Source organism: Panthera leo, chromosome D4, assembly GCF_018350215.1.
Source record: "Panthera leo isolate Ple1 chromosome D4, P.leo_Ple1_pat1.1, whole genome shotgun sequence".
In the NCBI taxonomy this organism is placed as follows: Eukaryota; Metazoa; Chordata; class Mammalia; order Carnivora; family Felidae; genus Panthera; species Panthera leo.
Window position 1 is genome coordinate 57,740,467 of NC_056691.1, and position 25,460 is coordinate 57,765,926.

At 45.5% G+C, this 25,460-nt stretch overlaps 1 protein-coding gene and 1 long non-coding RNA gene across 3 annotated transcripts; one reads left to right on the top strand and one right to left on the bottom strand.

Moving 5' to 3' along the window:
* Positions 1 to 294: 294 nt before the first annotated feature.
* CLTA (clathrin light chain A) lies at positions 295 to 22,125 on the top strand. 2 transcript variants are annotated; one of them, XM_042912050.1, is made up of 5 exons: positions 296 to 649; positions 8,225 to 8,262; positions 10,293 to 10,410; positions 15,054 to 15,165; positions 21,691 to 22,125. In XM_042912050.1, the coding sequence occupies exons 1-5, from the start codon at positions 433 to 435 to the stop codon at positions 21,860 to 21,862; spliced, it is 657 nt and encodes a 218-aa protein (XP_042767984.1). In that variant the 5' UTR covers positions 296 to 432; the 3' UTR covers positions 21,863 to 22,125. The 2 variants fall into 2 exon arrangements, with proteins under 2 accessions (XP_042767985.1, XP_042767984.1); XM_042912051.1 differs by lacking the exons at positions 8,225 to 8,262; positions 10,293 to 10,410 and having other exon boundaries at positions 295 to 649.
* LOC122204512 lies at positions 20,942 to 24,171 on the bottom strand. Its single transcript, XR_006195706.1, has 3 exons — positions 23,314 to 24,171; positions 22,903 to 23,013; positions 20,942 to 21,028 (listed from the first exon to the last, which is right to left on the bottom strand). It is a non-coding gene; the product is annotated as an uncharacterized LOC122204512 (long non-coding RNA).
* Between the last annotated feature and the right edge of the window lie 1,289 nt (positions 24,172 to 25,460).

Sequence of the window (25,460 nt, forward strand, 5' to 3'; positions counted from 1 at the left end):
ACCTCACCTCCGCCTTCAGCACTAGAGTCCCTCCGAGATGGTAGTCCAGGGTCAGAGCAGCCCCAAAGACCAGGTGGGTAAGGCTGCTTCAAGTCAAGCCACTTCCGCCTTCCTCAGGCCTGACTGGGCTCACTACCCTCACAGCCCGCGCTGCCCGAGTCACGAGTTTTCCTCGGAGGCCCTCCCCTCCTCCTGCTGATTGGGTGGTTCTTGAACTATTTCTGTCCTCTGATTGGTTGTTATCCCTTCGGCTCCCACCCCAACACGGCCTAGACCAACCGGATATAGGGGCAGGGTTTCCGCTTCCGCCTTCTCCCTCCCGCTTGTCGTCGGATCGCGGTCGCCGCCACAGCTGCCGCTGCGGGGCGCGGTGTCGGTGGGGCGGTTGGTTTGTCTTTCAACGTTGGTGTCCGTGCCGTTGAACTGCCCGCCATGGCTGAACTAGATCCGTTCGGCGCCCCCGCCGGCGCCCCGGGCGGCCCCGCGCTGGGGAACGGGGTGGCCGGTGCCGGCGAAGAAGACCCGGCCGCGGCCTTCTTGGCGCAGCAGGAGAGCGAGATTGCGGGCATCGAGAACGACGAGGCCTTCGCCATCCTGGACGGCGGTGCCCCCGGGCCCCAGCCGCACGGCGAGCCGCCGGGGGGTCCGGGTGAGAGTGCGGGCGCGTTTGGGGCGGGAGGACTTGTGTAGAAACTTGGCCCAGGGTGGGTCTAAGGGCTCTGTGTAACTTGTTTTTTTCCTGAACGGGGAGGAGGGTAAGGAAGAGTGCAAGGAGGAAACGAGACCCTGGCCCAGTCATTGCAGAAACCTAGGTTCGGTGAGCCTACTCTGTCGTATGAGTGTGTTTAAGTGCTCCTGGACGGGATAGAGCGAGAAAGCAAAGAAAATAAAGTACTTGTCAGGCTGACGAGCCTGAAGAAGCCGGTTCAGCTCAGGAACTTTTCATTGAGCACTTGCTGTGCTTTGAGCCTGGCCTCTGAAACATAGCCGCATTGGCGCAGTTTGGCTAGACTTAAAGGCAAGTCTGAACCCAGCACAGAACCAGTTACTGGGAAAGGAAGGCAGAAAAAATGAGCATAGTGCTGTCGTTTTGGGGATATACACCAACAGAGGTGGCAATACAGTTCAGCATTTAAGGACTTCAGGGGTGTAGAGTTGGATTATGGGGACGAAAGGAGGCGTGAGTAGGGAACTCGAGGAAGGTGGCCTAGCCCTGGAGGAAGAAACTCCAGCCAAAGAAGGATAAGAGTTTTACCATTTATTGGACGGATTACAGCCAGGATTTCTGGAGCTCTACTTCCTCTAGGAACAGCTTTGGTAAGCAGTGTTGCCTAAGCAGAATTTAAGATTAGCCTGGACTAGCCTTCCAAAAGGTGAAGAGAGAATACTGTGTGGCCTTTTCCCAGCAGGAGTCTGGCAAAAACAAAACCAAAAAACGAGCCTTAGGATGCCAGCCCGACCTTTGAATGCCTTAGCTGTGGGTGATGTTTGGAATTATGGTGGAAGGAAGAGATGAGTGGAAGAGACCTTTCTAGTCATATGGGGAAGTAGGAAATTAGCTGGAAGAAGTAAGACCTGGGTTTTCATTTACTTAAAAAAAAAAAAAAGAATTAAAGGAGAATAGGGCACAGTAGGGCAGATAGGAGTGCTTGTACTACAGCCTTAAAGGGCCAGGCAGATAACATAAATGAGAGAAACCTGCTGGGAATGAGACGCTAAGGAGTATTGGAGACCGAGATTTTGTTGCACTGTAGTTGTGCTCTTCATGGAAGGATTCGGACTCAGAACTCTCAAATTACTGTGCCAGCCAAGCGGAACCATCTTTGTGAGTAGGAGTGGGGAGACTGCATGTTTACAGACTCTTGAGTTTTTATGCTGCACCATGGTACCTCCTAAGCAAATCAGTCCCCCAATAAAAACTTACATGAGAATGTATGATACACTTGAAAATGCAAATTACAGCAAGCAGGTGGGACTGAACTGTGAACTGGGCTGTGGCAGGAGATGAAGTTGGCCTTAAGTGAATAGGTTTTTGTGGTTGGGTGGTGTTAACATTTGCCGGAGAATCATAAATTTACTTTTTAGATCCTTAGTTTACTTCCCTCATTTAATAAAAGAAAACTTGAGTCCTACAGAGCAATGAGTTGCTTAGGAAAAAAGGGCAAGTTTATTTCTGTGCCCCAAGTCCCCCTGCCCTTTGTACCATGTTGTGTTGCAGTTGTGTCAGCAGGGGTTTCGTGGGATAAGAGATGGTCATTTCTGAAAGTTACAGAAGTAGGCAGTTGTGCCTGCCTTGGGTAGGACAGAGTTCAGAGAATCAGGACCCATAGTTAGAAAACTGTCCTGATTCAAGGACAGTGTTACTCTTGCTCACGGTTGTGTCCCCAATGCCTAGCAGGGTGTCTAGCACGTAATAGATACTCAAAGGAATGAACAAAAATATTAGGTCTGAGAGTCCTGCATAGAAAGACAAATGTTGGTGATGGGCAGTTTGGAGAGGTAAAAGGGAGGGGATAGGTCCCCTGTGCATTAAGCTTTCAGCAAAGGGAAGGAAGGGATGGTTGCTGACTTAGTTTCTAGGAAGGATTTTGTTAGTGACCTAAGCGTTCATGGACTTGAAGCCAGTCCCCTGACGGTGCAGTTGAGATCGGTAATAGTGTAGTGGTCAGCAACTTCCTTTGGGAATTAGAGAACTAGTTGGGCTCTGCTTTCTTTCCTTTCAAAGAGGCACTCTAGTGGTTAAGATTCTGTGCTGTCCTAGACTGCTTGAGCCCAAGTTTAACTTTGTGGTTTCAGGCAGCTTCCGTAACCACCGCTGCCTTGTACAGATCTACAGAGTTGATAGGATTACATTAGTACCTGTAAAGCGTTAACACACTGTACTTGGTATTACTTGGTAGTAATACCACAGTTACCTGGCTGTACTCTTATTCCTTGGGAGTAGCGGGGAGAGAGAGGCATTACGAGGCTTATGGGCCTTGGGGTGTGCTGAGGAAACAGATTTTAGGAGGAAGCCCTGTATCGGATGTGTTACCGTACAGAAATATATGGGCAGGATGCTCTAACAGATTCAGGAAAGAGGAACATACTTAAACTTTCCCCAGCCTTGGGGGAAACTCCCATGAAGGATGGGAACAGGCAAAAACCGGAGGGCCTGAGCCTTGGATGACTCCCTCGGTTGTTAGGAGGTCTGGAGAAGAGAGGTTAGTTTCGAGGGGGGGGTGGGGGTGACCAGCTGAGTGAAGTGGCTCGCATACTGAAGAGCAAGTAGTCAGGAAAGTGGCAACATAAGTCTAGACCTGTGGAAAAGCCTCGATCGTGACGGCTAAGGAGGGAGGGGAGACCGCGGGTAAGGAGCTACTGAGAGATTATGGCAGTGAGGCAATATTTGTTGTTTCTGACAAGTCTATCCTTGGAGAAGGAGGGAGGGAGGCACATGAATTAAAGTTTTCTGGAGGAGGAGAGTTATTTTCTTGGTAGCAGTGGAGGAGAGAATTCAGGGAAGTCTCATGCATGATAATTAGTAGTACTGCCTACTTAATGTATGCCAGCTTCTTTGTAGTTTCACATCCATGCAGTAAGCGCAGGCTAAGTAGTGGCTTCCTATTACAGGTAAGAGCTGATCATCGGGGAAGCTGAGCAGTTTTCCTAAGGTAGCAAGCTAATACATGTCTCCACTGGAATTCAAACCGATGTGTGCCTGACCCCCAGTGGATGGGGAATGTGGGAGTCGAAGTGGGTTTGGGACAAAGTATCTTCCTTCTCTGGAAACTAATTCTGGCCTTTGTTTCTCTCTGGAGTTCCTGAGATGCCCTAGGAAGTTTCCTTCTGGAGCATCAGGTTACTTAGCTTAGTTACCCTAATAAATCAAGGCCCTAAATGTCCTCTATGCATGTTTTTGTAGCAATAGGAAATTCTTGGACTTGGGCCAGCTGAATGTCTGTACAGTAACTAACAAGAGTTCAGATCACTTGCCAGTGGGTTTTGAATGAGACTTCAGACCTAAAGGACAGGCAGCATGTGACTTAGGAGGAGGTATGGGATGACAGTTGCTCCTAGTTTTGTATATGGAGTAGCGATCAAAGTCTCTTCCTGTTGGGAATGGCCCTGGGTTGAAATATATTAAGGACAGTTGGTGTGTTAAATGTAATAAATTAACCAGAATTTAGGCTTAGGCCTGACCATACTAGCTATTATAAGCTCTAGGAGTCAAGATCATCTCACTCTTCCTGTCTTACAAAAACTAAATTCCAGGTGGATTAAAGAGAGGCATTTTTGTTATTTTAGTATCAGAAGAAAAGCGACTATCTCAGTATAAAAGTCCTTCAGCATAAAAGCAGATACAGAAATCCTAAAGGAAAAATTGATAGTGTCCGCATACAAGTTAAGTAGCTTTAGTTGTTAAATATTATAAATCATACAAAATGACAATGGGAAAAATATTTGTAATAAGAGGACAAATAATACAAAGCGAATATTTAGAGATCAGAAGATACAAAAATGGGCAAAATTCTCACAATTCAGTAAGGAAGAAAATCAAACGTCAGATACATGACTACCTCACAAGAAATAAGATTGACACAACAAAGCCACCTTAAGTTTTTTCCCTGCTATCAAATTAGCCAAAATTTAAAAAACCAAAACTCAGTCTTTAGTGTCATTAAGAGTCTGAGAAATGGGGGCACCTGGTTGCTCAGTAGGTTAAGCATCTATCTGACTCTTGATTTTGGCTCAGGTCATGATCTCAACAATTGTGAGATGAAGGGCTCTGCACTTAGCACAGAGTTTGCTTGGGATATTCATATTCTCTCTCTCTCTCTCTCCCTCCCTCCCTCCCTCCCTCCCTCCCTCCCTCCCTCTCCCCCTCTCTCCCCCCCCTCTGTCTCCCTCCCTCTCCCCCTCTCCCCCTCTCCCCCCCTCCCCCCTCCCCTTCCCCACCCTCCCCCCTCTCTCTCTCCCCACCTCCCCCACTCGTGCTTACTTGCCCACCAGCCTGCTTGTGCTAGTGCTCTCTCAAACATTAAAAGAAAAAAAAGAAAAGTCTGAGAAATGGGGCAGTCATGTGCTGATGGTAGTAATAGAAATAGACTAAAAGGGGTCAGGTGGTCAATGTTTAGTTAAAATGTATATCCTGGGGCACCTGGGTGGCTTAGTCCATTGAGCATCTGACTCTATCTCGGCTCAGGTCATGATCTCACAGTTTTGTGAGTTCAAGCCCCACATCAGGCTCTGCACTGACAGTGTGGAGCCTGCTTGGGATTCTCTCTCTGCCCCTCCCCCACTCTGCCCCTCCCCCACTCATGTTGTCTCTTTCATTCTCAAACATTAAAAAAATAAAATGTACATCCTGTGACCAGCAATTCTCTCTCTCTCTCTCTCTCTCTCTCTCTCTCTCTCTCTCTCTCTCTCTCTCTCTCTCTATATATATATATATATATATATATATAAGTTTATTTATTTATTTTGAGAGAGAATCTTAAGCAGGCTTGAGCTTCTGACTCTTGATTTAGGCTCAGGTCATGATCTCAAAGAGTCATGGGATCAAGTCCTGTGTCAGTCTCTGTGCTGAGTGTGAGGCCTACTTAAGATATTCTCGGGGCGCCTGGGTGGCTCAGTCGGTTGAGTGTCTGACTTTGGCTCAGGTCATGATCTCACAGTCTGTGAGTTTGAGCCCCACGTCAGGCTCTGTGTGCTGATAGCTTGGAGCCTGGAGCCTGCTTCGGATTCTGTGTCTCCCTCTCTCAGCCCCTTCCCTGCTCATGCTCTCTCTCTGTCTCTCAAAAATGAATAAACGTTAAGAAAAAAAAATAAAGATATTCTCTCTCTCTCTTTCTCTCCTCCCCCGCCCCTCTCCCCCACTTGCACACTCCCTCTAAAAGAAAACAGGGAAAAAAAATCAAGCTTTATTAAAAAATATGAGAACTATGTTGAAATAAGCAAGAACCATAACCAGCCGTTGAAACATAGATCAAAATCCATGAAGGTAGGTAAATGCTTAGATCCTGGCTGTTTGTATTCATGTATCAGATGATCTTTCCTCCGACTTCCTGGCCTGCTGAGGTATTGCACCACTTTTGAAAAGCTGATTATCTCATAAAACATGCATTTATTATTTTTTCTTACATATCTTAAAAAATCAAGAGAGAAAATACTGTCATTAATTATTTGCCCCTTCAAGAACACCTTATCTTTCAGGGAACCCTACACCTATTTTCAGGTCATTTGTGAAGGGCTGATACATCTAGGTTTATTGTAAGGATTAAAACTTAACGTGTATAAAATGTTGGACATGGTGCCTGGCACCTTGGAAACAATAGTAGGTTCTTTCATACTAAAAAAAATGAGAAGTTAAGGACATAGATGAACGAATTCCAAGAAAGCATATGTTGTAGGAGTCTGGTTTCACTGAAAGCAGTTGCCATGTGTGTGCTAAAGGGTAGAAGCCGATGGGCTGAGCGTTGAAATTACATATTTCTTTCTTCTTTCTCTCTTTTCCTTTTTTTTAAAAAAATGTCTTAGGGAGATGTGCTGGGGAAATAATCTATAAAAGTTTTCAATACTCAAAGCCAAGAGGAGAATAACTGGGAGAAGCAAGAGAACCAAAAGAATGGATAAAATGTTAGGGTTGGTTTGGAAAATAGTTCGAGTTGGGTTTAATTAGTTAGGAATCAAGAGCAGAGGAGTGGTTTAATGAAATCTTTGCCTGTTCGAGGGAAGGATGAGAGCATCCTGCCCCAGGCCTCGAGGAAAGCCCTGATGTTTCCATAGAGTGCCTTCTGAGGGCCTTGTTGATGGTGGCCCACACTAACTGCTTGCTTGGCGTTCTTTCACTGTGGGTCCTTGTGTCTTTTAGGTTCATCTCTTATCTTCCGTCTCCCGCCCCAGGCAACAAGATGGTCGTTGTAGTTTGAAAAAATTGGATACATGATAGAAGTCCTTCATAGTAGGTAGTAGATGTAGGTCGGCCAGCAGCTACAGAGTGCAGAATGTGTAGGTGGAAGCTACATTTTTATGTTGCCTGGATCAGGGATTTTGAAGGAAGGCAGAGCAGCCACTCCACGGGAATGGCATTCAGTCTGTAGATTGCCTCTTAGTGACTGCTTTTGGGTCAGGGCAGGGGTTAGGATGCAGGCTGATCAGGTAACTGAATTAGTGAGATACAGAATGGAGTTTAAAAAAAAAGTGGGACGGGGATCCCGGCAGATAGACCAGAGCACGCTGTATGTAAAGGCCATCCTTTCATAGAGGCCCAGTATTGCCAGATTGTCCGTCTGCCTGCCTTCATCCCCAAACCTGGACATCCCGGTTTGGGAAATTTTCTTACTTAGTACTTGTGTTTTAAATATGGTTAGCTTGTGGACCACTGTTTTGTTTGCTTTTAATTTTTTTAATGTCTCCTTGCTTGCTTGCTTATTTATTCAGAGAGCAGTCAGCGCAGACTCTGACATGGGGCTCCACCTCACGAACCTGACTGAGCTGAGGTCAAGAGTCTGATGCTTAACCGACTGAGCCACTAGGCACCCTTGGACCACCATTGTGTACCATATGGATTGGTAGTCTCTAGGTCTTACTTGAAAAGGCATTTTTTACATTTCTCAGATGGACCTTCTCATTTAGCTCATGAATAATTAATTGTGCAAGACTGGATTGTACACCATACTTTGAGTTTTTTGTAACTTGTGTCCTTGAAAACACTGATTTAATTTGGTATGCCCAAATCTTACTAGCCCAGGCTAATTCCAGGTAGTCTGGAGGAATTAGCAAGAAGTCAAGTGTAGACCCCTGGGTCTCTATAGGCACAGGATGGAGAGTTCTTACCTCCAAGAAAGCACCTTGGTTTGAATATGAAGCTGCATGTCACCGCTGACTGGATGATTCTAGGGCCCACTTTTGCTTTGCCTTCTCCAGAACTTTCATAGACACTGTTGCTCTCTGAGATTCTTCTGCCAGGCGTCCGTGTGTTCTCTTTCTAGGCCAGAAGATCAAAAGGTTTTGAACTAGGGGCTTGGTGCAGATTTATCCACATTTTGGTGAAGTAATTTGTGTATAAGTACATCTTGATTTCATTAAACAGGAAGTCATTTGTTCTGTCTGGTGCCTAACAAGGGATAGTGTTAGTATAACTTACAGTACTTGCAGCATATAGTATGGTATTATATGCTAGAGTGCTTTGGCCTAGCGTTTGACCAGCCCTGATTGATAGACTGAATTTTATGTCTTGCAGATGCTGTTGATGGAGTGATGAATGGCGAATACTACCAGGTACAGAGTACTCTGATTATGTTGAATGATAGTGGTCAAGGCTTCCTTTCCTGTGATTTGAATTCACTGATCTAGAAAGGACTCCACTCTTGACTTTCCTAGATGTATTACTATTGAGTATGTTACCTGCTAGAATGGAAGGATTTGAAGAGAAGTGACGTTGATAGAGCCTTCTTCTAAAATGTTACTGACCTGGCCCTAGTGTTACCAGTTTTATTCTCCAGAAATGAACCTTCGTGATGGTGATGGTAGCAGTGACTAAACACTATGTGCCATGTACTGTGTCGAGTGTTTCTACGTAATCTCTAATTTTCTCAACAACCCGGGGAACCTGTACTATTGTTCTTCCCATTTTACAGATGAATAAACTGAGGCACAGAGAGAGAGTAGTCTAAAAGTAACAAAGCTGGTATGTGGTGGGGCCAGCATTTGAACTTTTGAGACGATATTGGGGGTGGGGGTGGCTGGAATTTTTGGTTACTACCATTATTTTACCTCTTCCTCACTAAGCTTTCAGTTGCTAGCCCAACTTGGATTACCTTAAACACAGAAGTTTTAGTAGTTTATGTAATTGAAGTGTTCTCGGACTCTGGCTGCCAAGCATGCATTTTTGTGCTCTAGCTTTTTTCATGGTGGTCGAATGATGGTCACAGGGCACATTGGGCTTCACGTGTGCATGTCCTTTTATCTAGAACAAGTGGAGGTTTCTCCCTTCTCCCAAGCACCCAACAAGAGTTCTGTGTTTCCTCCTGGACCAAGTGGAAGTAGTCACTATAGCCTTGGGGGAATAGCATGATGCTTTGCTTATGCCTGGGTTTCTTCTGCCCGTCCCTCAACCAATTAAAGAAGGATGTTAGTCTAATTGGTTTAAACCAAGGATGGACTAATTTTTTCGTTAAGTACCAGGTCGTAAACATTTTAAGCTTTGTCACGAAGGTCTCTGTCAGACTACTCTTGCTGTGCTGTGAAAGCGTCCATAGACAGAACATAAGTGAATGGGCACGGCTGTGTTCCAGTAAAATGTAATTACAAAAACAGGCAGCTGGCACGGACTCTAGTTTCCAATCCCTGGTTTAAAGCTTAATCCTTAGAGTGAGACACAACAGCGTTCAGATTCTGGCTCTGTCCCTAACTAGCTGTGAAGTGGATGTGTCAGTTCTGTGTCTCAGTTCTCCAGCTGTGAAATGGGAAGAAAAACTTTGCTTGGGGGATAAAGCTTTTATGTGCCTGACACATGGAAAGTGTTACTAAGTTTTGTTTGTTTGTTTTTTAGTTACTAATATTTTAAGTAACTCCCCTTCCATCTTTTATGGTCTGGTTAGGTTAATTTGGAATTTACTTCCTAGTTCAACAGGTGAAAAATCTAAAAGATAAATCTCTTAAAGATTAAATTCTGTTTGAGTCTTTATCAGTGTATCAGCTGTCAGACCTTAGCCACTATAAAAGAGAATCTGCCCGCCCCCCCCCCCCCCCCCCCACTTGTGACTCATATTTGCTTGCCTTTTTATTCTTTTCTTTGGTGTGACTGTAGGGACTGCACGTTTTCTTTTGGACTCTTTTACCCAGAGTTCTCACATTTTGGTTAGGTGGCATTAAGTGATCTTTTTCCTACATTGTATAATGGCATTTAGAAGCCTTAGGTTCTAGGCCTTTCTGGGCTGTGTATTTACCTTTGTTACTTTGAAGATTCCACAGAAGTTGTGTGTCAAGTGGGGAAACAAAAACCGTTAACACTGTTTCCTAGGAAGTCCATTATTACCCGCCTCCCCAATTTTCCTCTCTCCCACTCACGTCCCATTTATTAACAGGTAGGATAAAAACTACCTCCCTTGTAGATTGTAAGGATTATGTGCAGTAATGTTGAAAGCTCCCTATTGGCACGTGAGGTTGTGTTGTTGCTTTTAAGGTAATCCTTTAACATTTTACAACAGCCTCCGTGCTGTACATAACCAGGGGTTCTGCCACGGATGAAGTGTGTTTCAGGAAGGAACGTCTGGTACTGATAGAACACAATTGTGTTTTGTGTTAAGGAGAGTAATGGTCCAACAGACAGTTATGCAGCTATTTCACAAGTGGATCGCTTGCAGTCAGAGCCTGAAAGTATCCGTAAGTGGAGAGAAGAGCAAACGGAACGCTTGGAAGCCCTTGGTAAGGAATCCCTTTATGTCTTTGGGTGTCTGTTTTCAGTGTGATAGTTGACCTTGACTCTTACCCTTTTTAACTAGAATTAGCCATAATGTCCTTGTCTCGTATTTGGGAAGATCTCTTTCTCAACCTAAATAAAGGCCCCGAGGCCACCCGCATGGAGTCACTTGATCACAGGCCTTGTGTGAGGATTAGGGCAGCTCAGAGAGTCACCACTGAGTGCATCCTCTCAGGAAGAGCAGAGCGGTGCTGTGGAAAGAGTCCTGAGCTTGGAGTAGAAGACTAGGTTCAAGGCCCAGGCTTAACTCTTACCAGCTCTGGGCACTTGGTTGCTCAAACCTTCCAGTGTCTGTTACTTCCTCTGTGGAATAAGATCAGTGTTACCAACCCCAAGGGTAGTCCGGGGTGGTATTTATAAGGGTGTTGTATAAACTTGTAGGTATCCTGTCCATGTGAGAGACTCCAGAGTCCATTTATCATTTGAAGGCTGAATTTAAGGTAATGCTTTAAGAGGAAAATGTAAATTGTAGGAAACATGTACAATTTTGTTTTCCTGTTCTGATAGCTCTGTAAGGTACATTTTTACCTCTGTAGGTAGGTGAGGAATGGGAGAATCCCAGGATAAGTTTTTGAGTCACTTAGCTAAGAAGTGGTGGAGTCACAATTCAGCTCGAGTCTGCCCTGTTTCATAGTCCAGACCCATCTGTCCCTTAGTCACATGGCATTTAGTGAACACTGTCCCACCAGGCAGGCCCAGCCCAAGATCAGTGCCAGCCGGCCTGGCCTTCGGTGAAGATCTGTGTATGGAGTGTCGCTTTCGGTCAGGATTGGGAGGCTTGGTATCTGTACTTGAGAGTTGCAGAGGTATGGCACAGTGTGGACATAAAGCCATGGGGCAGTCTTCTCAACTTTTCATTAAAAAGAATGAAATGTTAATGTTATTCATTAAACAGAATAGTTGAAAGAAGAGTAAAATGAACTTGTGTGTACCCCCTAGATTCAGTAATTAACATTTTGTCATATTGGGTTATCTTTATATAAATGTAATGCGTGTGTGTGTGTATGTCTTATACACACACATTTCTAGTCCACTTTCAGATACATCACGTATTTTATGCCTAAATATTTTATTGTGTATCTAGAAATAACGATGTTCTTCTGTGTGCCCACAATGTCAGCGTTATTCTTTCTTGGGAACCACTGAATTAGTAAACACGTGAGTCCTGTTCTTCAGTTGGGGTAGTTGACACATGGAAGTAGGACCGAGTCTGTTATTTCTCCAGTCCAATTTATGTGACTTTGAGATCAAAGGACACACTTCTATTTGAACCTTTATGGCACTATCCAGTAGTAATGTCTTTGATGATGGAAATACTACGTTATCTCTGCTCTCCAGTAATGGTAGCCACTAGCGACATGTGGCTGTTAAGCACGGGAAATGTGACTCATGTGACTGAGCAACTGAATTTTAAATTTTAACAGCCACGTGTAGCTAGTAGCTCCTGCATCGGATAAGATGAAAATTGCCCTCGTGGTGCCGGCAGCCTTGGTCCTGGCTGCTGCTTCTGAGTAAGCTGAGAGGCAAGACTTAGCTGGTATTAGTGTTTTTCACGTTTCAGAACCCAACTTTATCTTTTCCCTTTCCCCAAAGTTTAGTGAAGTTGTCTTCCATGGAGGGAGTACACTTTTGGTGTCTGGAAGAATTGCGTTTTTTCAGTTACCAGATTGGGCACCTTGGGAATGTTCAGTGAATTGTAGTTTTCTTAAGATGCTTTTTAAAAAAAAAATTTTTTTTTAATCTTTATTTATTGTTGAGAGAGAGACAGGGTGAGCAAGGGAGGAGCAGAGAGAGAGGGAGACACAGAATCTGAAGCAGGCTCCAGGCCCCAAGCTGTCAGCATAAAGCCCGACGTGCGGCTCGAACCCACGAACTGTGAGATCGTGACCTGAGCCGAAGTCGGATGCTCAACCGACTGAGCCACCCAGGTGGCCCCTTAGGATGTTTTTATGAAGGAAGTCAAACATGTGGCTTTGCAAATGAATTAAATTGGTCTGTGAACCTTAGGTGTTTTTTCAGTTTTGTTTTGTTTTTTTTTTTCCTTGCAAGAACTGTGAGAAAGCACAGATGCTAAAAATAGAGAATCCACATCAGTCGTTTTCAGCTTAGCTGTTGGCTGTGTCCTCAAATAATTTTCCTTTCCATGAGCAGTAATAGGGATTGCCAGAGAAGACAGCCGTCCGTGTGCCCTGCTCTCTAAGGGGACTCTTCATCCTTCCCTCCCTTTTCTCCTGCCCAGATGCAGAGATTGTATTGCAGCTTAGATCTCTGCCCTGTTGTACTAAGCATTTAAGAATTCTAAATTCTTATTGCTAGTGTCCCTTCATAAATCTGTAAAAGCAAGTAGATGATTTAAAGAGGTGGTTTTCTGCAGCGACTACAATCTGCAGATCACAATTTTTATTTAATTTTTCAGAGAAATAACTTTAAAAAAATCATCATTAGACTACACACAAAGGCAAATACTCTGCAGTCAAAAAGTAATGTTTTAGAAGTGATTTCACCACTCTTGAAAAGGTGACCTTCAATTTTAACCTTGGTACTCTTAGGTTTCTTGTCCACACGCACTGCCAGCTCACAGCATTTCCCGTCGCATTGTGGCGTTCTCCATTTCACGTACACAACAGGCTACAGGCTAACAGCTGCTTTAGAACCTGAAACTTTTGGAGAGTTTCTAGGTGCCAGTAGGCTATTTCTAGTACTTACAGACACAGCCTTTTCTGTAGGTTGTTACTATAAAATGTGCTTGCAAAGGCCCAAAAAATGCTCCCAAATGCTCAGTTTCTTTCCTTCAGGGGGTTACTGGCCACCACCGCTGCTTTGTAACCTCCTCCAGGATGCTACTTACGGGTCGGGCTCTGGCTCTGTGCTGTCCAGACTCTTTTCTGGAGCACTGGTGAGCACCTTCCAGTCACATCTTGTGATTTTTTTTTTTTTTCTAGGCTTGCTTTCCTTCCCATCCTTCCCTTTGGAGGCAGCTTAATGAAGTAAGATCGTGTAAGCTTTAGAGGCAGATCTGGGTTTGAATCTTAGCTCTGCCACTGACTTTAACCTTTAGGAAAAGTTACTCAAACTTTCTGAGCTATAGTTTGTCTCAGTGCTGAGCATGGGTCTAGAGTTTACCTTCTTGGGATTGTTATAAAGATTCAATGAGGGGTCTATTATAAAACACCTGCGACAGGCACCTGGGTGGCTCAGTCGCTTAAGCATCCAACTTCGGCTCAGGTCATGATCACAGTTCATGAGTTCAAGCCCCACATTGGGCTCTTTGCTGATGGTGCAGAGCCTGCTTGGGATTCTCTCCCCCTCTCCCCCCTCCCCCTCTCTCCCTCTCCCCCTCCCCCCTTCCCCTCCCTCTCTCTCTCTCTCTTTTTGCCCCTTCCCCCACTCGTGTGTGCGCACTTGCTGTCTTCTCTCTCAAAGATAAACTTAAAAAAAAATTTTTTTTTTTAAATAAAAACACCTGCCAGAGAGTGTTTCCTTAAGAACATGTTTAAAAGTGAACTCTCAGAGTAACTTCAGATGTCAGCTGCATGTGACCTGCATTTCTGTCTCCCGCTCTCTACTGACTTGGTCTTTTTAGCTAAATGTCTTAGTGAATACTTAGTTCTGAGAAACTAAATGTTTGAGAATCCAGTATGGCAAACCTGCTAAGTTTGCGTCTTCTAATTTCTAGAACCTTTTGGATAACTGTTAGTGATCCGCTACCCCACCTCAACCCCCAGCAGTCCTCCATTAGTTTCTTTAGTTGTGTCTTAGCTCTGCCACAGACTCACTCTGCAGTCCAAGCAGGAGTAGCTATTTTGTGGTCCCCCTCAACATTTACCATCTATATTCTACCGCCTATATTCCTGAATCTTCTCTACCTCTGGTAATTTTAACAACAGCTCCCTGCTTCATAGAGGTGCTTCTACCATTTTTAGTTAAAAGAGAGTGCCAACTTATGTTTTACAAAAAAATATAGTTTGGGAGAAGATGTTGTTAGATGATGTAATATTAATTGTCCACCCTGAACTGATATTGACAGCATTATTAAAGAATGGTCCTTAGTTGTTTTTTCCCTGGTTGGTGTCCCCAAAGGCTTTTTTCTATTAAGAAAGTATTCCTGGGGCACCTGGATGGCTCAGTCGGTTAAGCGGCCGACTTCAGCTCAGGTCATGATCTCGCGGTCCGTGAGTTCAAGCCCCACGTCGGGCTCTGTGCTGACAGCTCAGAGCCTGGAGCCTGCTTCAGATTCTGTGTCTCCCTCTCTCTGACCCTCCCCCGTTCATGCTCTCTCTCTGTCTCAAAAATAAACGTTAAAAAAATAAAATAAAAAAGAAAGTATTCCTCCCCTACCCCACCCCCAAAAGAAATCCCAAAATTAGTGAATCCACTAGTGTCAGTGGATTGAGATAAAATATGAAACCCCTTGAATAGAATCCCTGAGATCAGAGACTGGATGCACAAACAGGGAAAACAGAATTTTGTCTTCCTTCCTGCCTAGTCTCCTGCCAGCACACAGCAATTTTCATAAGACTAAAAAATTTATGGAACAGACTTCAATTTGTGTTTTGCCTCATTTTATTTCTTTTCCTTCCCTTCAAAGATGCCAATTCTCGGAAGCAAGAAGCAGAGTGGAAAGAAAAAGCAATAAAGGAGCTAGAAGAGTGGTATGCGAGGCAGGACGAGCAGCTACAGAAAACAAAAGCAAATAACAGGTCAGTCCCCGGTGCTGCCAGCACTGCTTGCTTTCCAGGATGGAATCAAATTCATATCCAGTGGCCAATGTAGTTCTCACGTGCTGCCTCTTTTAGTGTGAAATGTATTTGCAGGTTTTGGAAAAAGTACTTGAAACATAAAGGTTGCAGGTCTCTCGGGTCTTATGAGCTTAATCCAGCCTGTCCTTTAGCCATCCCAGTTGCAGTGGATTTAGCTCTTCAGCTAAGAGTTTGGTTAATATGTGTTGCTTGTATTGGTATGAAGCAGCAAAAGGGAAAGTTATGTCATGGATTAAGTCCACATGCAAAAACGTAACCCTGAAATGAAGGGCTGCGTTCATGAATATACCAGGATCTCAGTACTTTGGGGATTATAGACTTGGTCATGTTGCAGCCCCTAAATACAGCCTTGCTTTCTGAAAGCTGCTAGGCAGAGGGGCCCGTTAGCAGGGAAATGTGCTTTGTAATTCAGTAGCCAGGGATGTTCTAACACGGTGACTTGAGAATGAAGGATCCTCCGCGTACATCTGTCTGAGAAAACTGACCTAAGATTGACCTTTTGAAAGTGCTCTTCAGGATGTACTCCCTAAAGTTGAGGGAGAAACTAAGCGCCTCCTCCTCTCCCCGCCGAGCAGGAGCTGTGGTCTCATGCTCAGTCTGCTTGGAAGTAGCTCAGAGAGGTGGAGGCAGCACTGCTGGCCTTGATGTAGGCCAGTGGCTTGCCTTCCTGCTGCATCCCGAGCCCAGCTCTCACACGGTCGCTTCACTACCTCAGTGGAAAGTTAGGCTAGACTGAGCCTGGGGATAGTTGTAATTTTCAGGGTAAAGCGCCTTCTTAGGTTCCTGCCTCAGAGGCAGAAGTTGGTTTAAGTGCTCTGGTCTCTGGCAGCTTCTTGCTGGAAATCTGCCAGAAAAGAGGGAGCAGACCGCTTTGCCAGCCAGCCTGTGCCATCGTGGGGCACCTACAGCAGAACAGATGGACCATTGTGTGCGGTAGGCTTCGGCTACCTTTCTCTTGTTGGCCATAGTTGGTTCTGTTGGCTGCGTCTTAAATGCCAAATGGGAGCCTAGTCCTGGCCCCCTTCCTGTGGGGAGGTGTTTTCTAGGAATGCTTCTCAGGTTCCAGTGAAGTTCTAATACGGTGGGGACTGCCCTCTGGTCTTCACATTGAGTTGCTCAGGGTGGCATTAACTACCAGGGCTTCTCCTGAGCTTGTGGTCATTTTGAAGTGCTGACAGGTCCAGGCTGCTTTATTCTGTGCTCATTCCAGATGATTTACCACAGATACAAGTTCACATCTCTAAAGGGAGATGAGCGAGTTCTTTGTGCAAGTACCGTGTGAGGCCCCATTTATTCTAGCAAGTTGCCCAGGAGGCCGTCTGCCCGAAAGTACTTGGTAAAACCAGGCTGACCCTCCCTGTTCAGGGTCCCTGATGTGTAAACAAGTTGACATACAGATTCTCAGACTTAAAAAATTATTATGGTGGGAATAGGCTTCTAATTGCAGAAATTTCAGGCCAGTTTTGCTAAACTGTAGCCCTTCTGGAAAGAAAGGGATTGTCTGTATACAGTATCAGTTATCCTTGGAGTAAGCACTCCTGTTTTCAGGAGCTCAGTCTCTAAGGTTTAGTCCCTCCAGGCATCGGTTTAGGGCTTTGGTACCTTTCTTAGAATTGTACAATGTCTGGTTGGATGATGTCGTAGGTGAACTTCCCAAGTTCCAGGGAGGGGAAAAGACTTAAACTTGCCACTCATGGAGAATGTGTAGCTGTTTCAAAACCAGGTCACGAAGCACAGGGCAGACTCTGAGTGTGTAAAACTAGAGGCACATGAGCCATTGTCACCAGGGTTCCAGGATAGAAGGGGTGGTTTTTACATTTTACTCCAGTTAGTTTTCATGGACTAGCATGGGAGCCGTTTAGAGCCACCGTGGGGAACTTCTTCCAATGGCACACACCCCCTCCTCGAGATTGTGACATTGTTGACCACTCCCCCTCCGTGTTTGATTCTCTAAACAGCATCCTGTGGGACTAAGTCCCATTTATATATGTAAAGGAACTCTGTTCATAGGTAAAGAGTGAGTATTTTGAGAAAATGAAGTGTTCGTTTCAAGCCCTTCTCTCTGGATGACTTTTGCAGCAGCTGGATTTTTAAGGGGGAACACAAAGATAGGTAGAGTAGTTTGAAAGAAGAGATGCAGTGGGTAGCAAGGGCCTATATTTGTATCGTCAGGCCTCCTGACTTCTAGGTGCCCCAAACTAAAACCTTCTCGGTGCCCAGGCACGGTGCTGGGCAGATGACAGCAGATCTTGCCTTCACTGCATCTGTAGACTGGTATCAGTCCTCAGATTGCATCTCTCTGCTTTTATCCCAACTCAGGATGCAGATGCCACTGCACAAGAGCCATCAATTATTAGTGACAGCCTGTGGAAACAAATTCCTCCTCCACGGGAGCCAGTCAGGACAGTGTGTACTCCAGACCGGCCGCAGAGCATGTTCCCTTCCAAACTGACAGAAACATTTCCCCTTTTACAGGGGTCTCTGGTGCTAGCTTTTCCCCTCTTTCAAGACTTCTAAAAGTTGGCAGACATTTTTCCCATGCCCCGTTGGGGCTATTGATGTGGGTCACCTCTTGAGCACCCTCTGGGAAAGCAGCCTTTCCCACAGGCTTCCATGAGGATTGCTGCGTTCAGGCCCTTCTGTCTGGTGGGTGAAGAACAAACAGGCCACTTAGATGATGATTTTCCATTTGTCCTGCTTGTCTGTAACCCGACCCGGATGGGGCTCTGCTGTCACTAACAAGCTCTTTAGTCTTGGGGCTAACTGCAAAGGAACTGAAGCCTGGCATTCAGGCTTTTGTTGTCTTAGTGATGCCTCCCCTGGAGTCACTAAACCTTTATTTTCTTCCAGTAGGAGCAAGCACAAACTGAAATTGATTAGGTTTAGCCCTTTGTGTAAACTAAAAGGATTATGGGCTTACAAGCTGTCTGGCCTTTCCTTTCCCGCCCACTCATTCTGCCCACAAACAACTCTGTTTTCCTGCTGACTCACTGAGAGTTACAATCAAATTTCCACAAAACACCTCCCATGTATAAACCAAGATGGGAAAGAAGGCAGGCTGTGGGTGAGTCTAAAAATAAACTGAAATAAAATTACTAGAATTTCCCTTTAAATAAATAAGTGACCCTAGGTTAATAAACAGGCATGATTTTCCTTCAAAATGCCCCTTCCGCTCCTGTGCCCCAAAACCAGCCTGGCAAAGGACAGGGTAAGATTTCCGCAGGGAGGTTCCCTGCCCACCCACAATAGATGGGGTGGGCTGGCTGGGCCCAGGGATTCAGCCTGGGGCAACAAAGTCTAAATAAGCCAGCCTGTCTGTGGGGGTGTAAACTCCTCCACCCAGCGTGCCCCCCTTCCCTTTCTGTCCCATAGAGCCCTGCCACTTTGATCCATTCCTGGTGTGAGAGAGAGGGGAAGTGAAGTTGGGGTTTCTGGACTGCACCTTGTGGTGGCAGTCCAGTCTGGCATGGACTGAACGGACGAACCAGCTTATTCGGGGACACACAGGAAGATGGTGCCAGAGCCAGGACCCTGGGCTGCAGTCCTTTCTGCCAGACCACTTGTGTCCGGCAACTTTTTCCTCATCTGTTCCCAGAATACTGAAAACTGATCCCATTCAGCCAGGGTGGTTCAGAAGCAGTAGTTGGATAGTTGGATAGTGGCTTTGGGGCCTAGCGTGTTTGGTGTCGGGCAGCTGGCAGCATTCGTGCCTAGCAAGACTCCCTGAGGCTGACGGGAAGGCGGGGTGGCTTCCCGGTCATCCGCCAGCGGGGAAGAAGCCTTACTGCACAGTGCAGAGAGACAGGCTGGCCTGCTTCCAAGTTCTGCCGCCTGGGCTTGAGCAGGTTGCTTCATCTCTAGGCCTCCTGTTACCTGATCTGTAAAGTGTTGGTGAGACCACGTCCTAGTGTTCTCCTAGGTCGTTGGGGTTGAGGATTGGATCGGATGGATTCGGAGTCTCTAAAAGGGCTTACCTGGAAGCGGGTGCTGAGAAAGGCTTGCCGTTGTCAGGAGAAGGTGGGGAAGGAGTTGGCAGGGCTCCCTTGGGAGAACCCGCCCCTGGGGAAGGCCAGTGGAGAACCTTGCCTGCTGGTCTCCAGCACTTGAAGCCTTGCTGGGTGAGGACGGAGCCTTGGGAGCAGCGCCCTGGAGCACAGTCATGCCTCTACTGTGGATTTGAGATGTTTCTGCTTCTCAATGTTCTCTCTTTTTTCCTGCCTGCTTGCCTGCCTTTTGGACCTCTTGCTGTCTAGGGTGGCAGATGAAGCTTTCTACAAACAACCCTTCGCTGACGTGATTGGTTATGTGTATGTTGCAAAACTAATTCCTTTTCTTGTTTTGATTCTACTTTTTGTTTAGAGTTAATGTTCCTGTTATGTCACAAGTTGCTTTGCTTTCTGAATTATTTCAGATTGGCACTCTGGGGATTGCCTAAGAGTTATAAGGTTGGGGGTATGACCCATCGATTTGTGTTGCAGAATCGTGACTCCCTTTAACTCCGATAGCCCTTTTGCACATCCAGGGTTTTGGAGAGAAGGAAGCAGATTCCCTTTTAAAATGTGGGTCATTTGTGACCTTGTCTGGGAAGGCTGTGGGACGGGGGTGGGCTCTAACTTCTTGCTACCTACCTGCCCTAGGTGGGGACGGGACGTGTCCCCACCTGGAACAGGTGGAAGCTCTGTGGTTGGGAGCTATTCGGGGGTGGGGGGGGGGGGGGGGAGGCAGGATTTCCTACGTTTAATTCTATAGAACGACATGTGGGGTTGGTTGCTTCTCCCTTGGGGCAGCAGAGTCCAGAGGAGATTGTCTCATTGGGTAAGGGGGGAGCTCTGTAATTGTTTCTCTATGGTTTTATATGTTGGAAATTGTTTAGTGGCCACCTTCTGATGCCCTGTCCCCCTAGTGTGGCACAAAGAGGCCCCAAGCTTTTTAAGGTCCAGATAGCCAAAGCTGTCTGGTGTGGGCCACTGTGGTTTCTTCCTCCAAAGAAAACTACATCTTCTCTGGAAAAGTACTTAAGGATTCTTGTTTTCAGAGCAGTATTGCTGTTTCCTTAAGAATTAGGACTAGCTTGATATAAGGGAGATGAGGGTAGAAGGGTGGACAATAGGCTCATGGCTGTAGAGCCTCTTAGGGCCTGTGACCTTTACACGTTCATCTCTTTAGAATACAGAGCGGGGTTCCCTGGGTCCCCAGATGCATTTGCAATGAGATTTGTGAAATGCTGGACTTACAGGTGGTGTTGGATTGATTTTTTGCACATTCTCTCTGGAGTAGAAATGGAGACTGGAAAGGTCGAGTCTGGGTTTGCTGGGCAGCAGGGTGGCCCAGCAAAGCCAGCTGCACGTTCCCAAGTGTAGCTAGAGTGGCAAGGGCATGTCTAGCTTACTGACCATCTGCATTGAGCTCATTCTCATTTTCTATATCTGACCTAAAGTTTCTCTCCTTGTTTCTTTTCTTCTCTTCACCTTTAAGCACAAACATAAACCATCCTTGCTACAGCCTAGAACAGTTAAGTAAACCTTTCTCACTGCCCCTAACTGTGTGTGCCATGAAGTCGCAGTGTTGTAGTGGCTCTGGGCTTCAGCAGTGTCTGCCACGGCCATCCCTGTGAGAGTGCCACCCCCCGTCCCCACAGACCAGTCATCTCCATTGCTTTTGCTTTGCCCGTGATGCTTGTCGGAGTAGATGAATATAGTGTGTCTTCCCTCCTCCTTCCGCTGTCCTTTCAGGCTGTAGCTCCCACCAGTTCCCAACTGGGGGGTGGGCTGACCTTGACGTGAAAGATCCTTGGAGCAGCATCCTAGCAAAAAGCAACTGACATTGATTGGCTGTTCAGCCATCAGATGCCCACCCCTTCCAGAGAGTGCCCTGAGTGGCCCAAGGCACCCGGCTGGAGGGAAAATGGCCAACTTTGAGCTGAACTGGACAATGTCCTAACAAACCCCCTTCCAGAATGGCTTTAAGTCTCTAGTGCCTGCTCGCATGGGAGCTTTGTCTTGAATTCCTTTTGATCTGCCCTGTTTCTCTCCCGTCTTAGGGATAAATCCAGAGGCTATCATGCAATGACCGGTGGGCTTTTTAGAAGTCTCTGAATTTACTTGAAACTCAGTAGAGCCCAACATAAAACCACTGTTCACATTCTTGACCAGCCTGCTGCTTTGCTCCTGTTAATGAAGGCAGTGCATAGCTGGCCAAGGACTTGCTTTTTTAATGCTCTGTGTCAACAGAGACAGAGAGTGAGCCCTGCACCAAACACCTGTATTCCAACATTTTACACAGCAGTCCGGGCCCCTGTGCCTGGGAGAATTGGCCACAGGTCTGCTCCTGAATCTGACCTGAGCCAGGCAGGGGCTGTTACTCTTTTGAAAAGCAGATGCCATTCAGTCAGGCATGAAGAGGCAGCCACCAGGTAGCTCACAAGGGGTTCTACATTAAACCAACATATTTCATTGTTGCTTCCAGGGCAGCAGAAGAAGCCTTTGTAAACGACATAGACGAGTCGTCCCCAGGCACTGAGTGGGAACGGGTGGCCCGGCTGTGTGACTTTAACCCCAAGTCCAGCAAGCAGGCCAAAGACGTCTCCCGCATGCGCTCTGTCCTCATCTCCCTCAAGCAGGCCCCCCTGGTGCACTGAAGAGCCACCCTGTGGAAACACTACATCTGCAATATCTTAATCCTACTCAGTGAAGCTGTTCACAGTAATTGGATTAATTATGTTGAGTTCTTTTGGACCAAACGTTTTTGTCTTTAGAGTTGATCATTGTTTGTGATTGCATGTTTCCCTCAACTGTGTTCTCCCTGGCATTCAGAGAGGAGGAGGAGGAAGCCTCCCAAAGGTAGCCTCAACCTCTACTTTTGTGCATTATTCTGAGAATAAATTTGTTTCAGAAACAATAACCATGAAGTCTCATTATTGACCTCAAGATACACTGCACGTTGGAGTAAGATTGGAAAGGATGATGGATTTCCTTTTATCATTTCTAGCACTGAGGAGGCACAGCCACGGAGTGTCCACCCCTGCTCTGAACTGAAAGAGCTCCAAGTTACTGCCATCTGTATGTAGTAGGATGCTGTAGAAGTTTCTATTTGAAAAAAGGGAGTCCCGTGGCTGAAAATTAACCTCCCATTGCTCCCCAGAGAGCTGTGATTCCCCTTACCAACCCAGATATTTTTCCCAGCCGGCTCTTGTCACTGTCCCCTACCCTAGGGGCTTGGGTAGTATTTTTCACCAGGGGTCTCTCTGGGGTATATATTATTCCATCGGATTGACCCAGTAAACCTGAATCAGGATGGCATTACTTTGTGGCTAGCCCTGTTACTCTGAATTTCCACAGCACACATTGGGGTCTGTGCCAGCCCTAGGACTCCACTCTTGCACTTGCCAAACCCTTCATGTAGGCCTGGCTAACCAACACACTAGGCCCGTGTGCTTAAATTAAAATACATTTCCAGCCCTAGATTTCATATGCTTAATGGCTGCCTGTGGTTAGGCAGCATCCCAGCCATCCTCACAGAAAGTTCTGGACCATACTGATCTACACGACAGGTAGCACTAAGAGACTGTGTACTCCATTCAGGCTTCAACACGTGTTATATGCCTTTCAGCCTGTCACATTTTAGGTGATAGTTCAAGCAACTAATAAAGCCAAATCAGAAATACATGCTTATAGTTACCTGATACTATTTCCAGTTGGAGACTGCTATAAACTCCTGTAATACCAGCCAGGAGGGGTAGTAGATATTGCCACGAAGGAAAGTTCACCATCTCTCCCATGGTAATTGTATCTGGAGGGGAGAGGAACCTTCATTACTTTTCTGCCCAAGTCCCCACCTCTCTCGAAGCTGCTTAGGTTGGCCATTCCTTGATCTGGCTCACATTTCTGGCCTCTGCTCACTCCTTCTCCTTCAGCCACTTTTGATTGCAGTCAATCACTCGCTGTTCAACCATTTATTACTTCTGGACCTTGCTAATGCCATTCAAAATGTCAAAATCCATCTTAAGAACCAGCTCAAAGGTCACCTCCAAAATGCCTTCCCTTACTCCCCTCTGTGAGCTCCCATGGCCTTCTATGTGGGGCAGCTTACCTTTTGGTATTCTCCTGGTGGCAGTATCTAGGCTGGTCTTGCCTCTCTCACACCAGATGGGCTTCCTGAGGGGAGATGTGGTGGTTGTAAAAGATCCATAAAGTCTGACATTCCCCAGATCAAGAGGTGACTGGTTGATACGACAAAAGGACTGCTCTGTGACTTCCAAAGCTAGATCAAAGGCAACACAGCTTATAGCTGGTCTGTTGGAACACGCAAAGCTACACAGGCTGGTAGTCCTTGAGTCACCCTGAAGCCAATTCTGTGAGGAAGCCCAGACCAGCCCACACAGAGAGATCCTGAAACTACAAGCAAAGAGAAACGTCTGGCCAGTCCCTCGTGTTCTAACTTCCCACTAGCCCAGCTCTAGCCGCTGTAAATGCAAATACATCTGATACCTGGAGTCGGAACTGCCAAGTAGAGCCTTTCCTAAATTCCTAGTCCACAGAATCCGAGAGAGAAATGATTACTGTTTGAACCTCTTAAGTTTTTAGGGTGGTTTGTGACAAAGCAGTAGTAACTTAGAATTGTTCCTGATAACCTGCATCACCCACATGGGGTTTCATAAAAAGGAGGGAGTTTGGTCCATGGACTCAGTAGAGTGTTCAACATTTAGTTTCAAACTTCTTTCTTTGGACCACTTTGCTTTTTATGTCAAATTTTAAATGTTAACATAGTATTGGAAGTCCTAGCCAGAGCAATTAGGCAAGCAAAAGGCACCCAAATTGTCAGTTTTTGCAGATAAAATGACATATCGAAAACCCCAAAGACCAAAAACTGTTGGAACTAATAAATTCAGTAAAGTTGCAGAACACAAAATCAATACACAGGAATCTTGCATTTCTGTACACTAATAACAAACTACCAGAGAGAAATTAAAATAATCCCATTTATAAAACAGCATCAAAAACAAAATACCCAGGGATTTTTAAACAAAAACATGAAAGACCTGTACACTGAAAACTGACATAAATGAAACTGCAGACAAATAAATGGAAAGATACTCCATGCTTAGGGATTGGACAAATGTTGTTAAAATGTTCACACTACCCAAAGCAACCTACAGATTCAATGCAATCTCTCAAAATTCCAATGGCATTTTTAAAAAACAACCCTAAAATTTGTATGGGACCCCGAAAGACTCCAAACAGCCAACACAATCTTGAGAAAGAACAAAGCTGGAGGCCTCATGCTCCTTAATTTCAAACTATATTATTACAAAGCTATAGTAATCGAGTATTGGCATAAATACAGACCTAGATTAATGGCACAGAATAGCCTAGAAATAAACCAATGAATGTATGGTCAGTTAATTTACGACAAAGGAGACAAGAATACATAATCAAGAAAAGACAGTGTATTCCATAACTGCTGTTGGGAAAATTAGGTCACTTATCTTACACCATACACAAAAGTTAGCTCAAAATGGATTAAAGAGTTGAATATAAGACATGAAACCAGTAGGCAATAAACTCCTTGACATCAGTCTTGGTGATTTTCTGAATCTGACACCAAATGCAAAAATGAAAAGTGGGACTACATTAAAATAAAAAGCTTGTGCACAAAGGAAGCCAACAAAATGAAAAGGCAACCTAATGAGTGGAAGAAAGTATTTGCAAATCATATCTGATAAGGGGTCAATCCAAAATATGTAAAAATTCCTATACCAGCAGAAAAACCAAACCCGATTTAAAAATGGGCAAAGGATTTGAACAGACATTTTTCCAAAGACATACAGATAGCCAACAGCTAGATGCATCGATGCTCAATATCCCTGATCATCAGGGAAATGAAAATCAAAACCACAGTGAGAATGGCTATTGTCAAAAAGACGGGGCACCGGGGTGGCTCAGTCGGTTAAGCATCTGATTTCAGCTCAGGTCATGATATCACAATCCGTGAGTTCAAGCCCTGCGTTAGGCTCTGTGCTGACAGCTCAGAGCCTGGAGCCTACTTTGGATTCTGTGTCTCCCTCTCTCTCTGCCCCTCCCCTGCTCATGCTGTCTCTGTCTTAAAAATAAATAAAAACATTAAAAAAAAAAAACAAAAAACGGTTGGGGAGAATGTGGAGAAAAGGGACTCCTTGTACTATGTTGGTAGGAAGCAAATTGGTGCAGCCACAGTGGAAAATGGTATGAAGTTTCCTC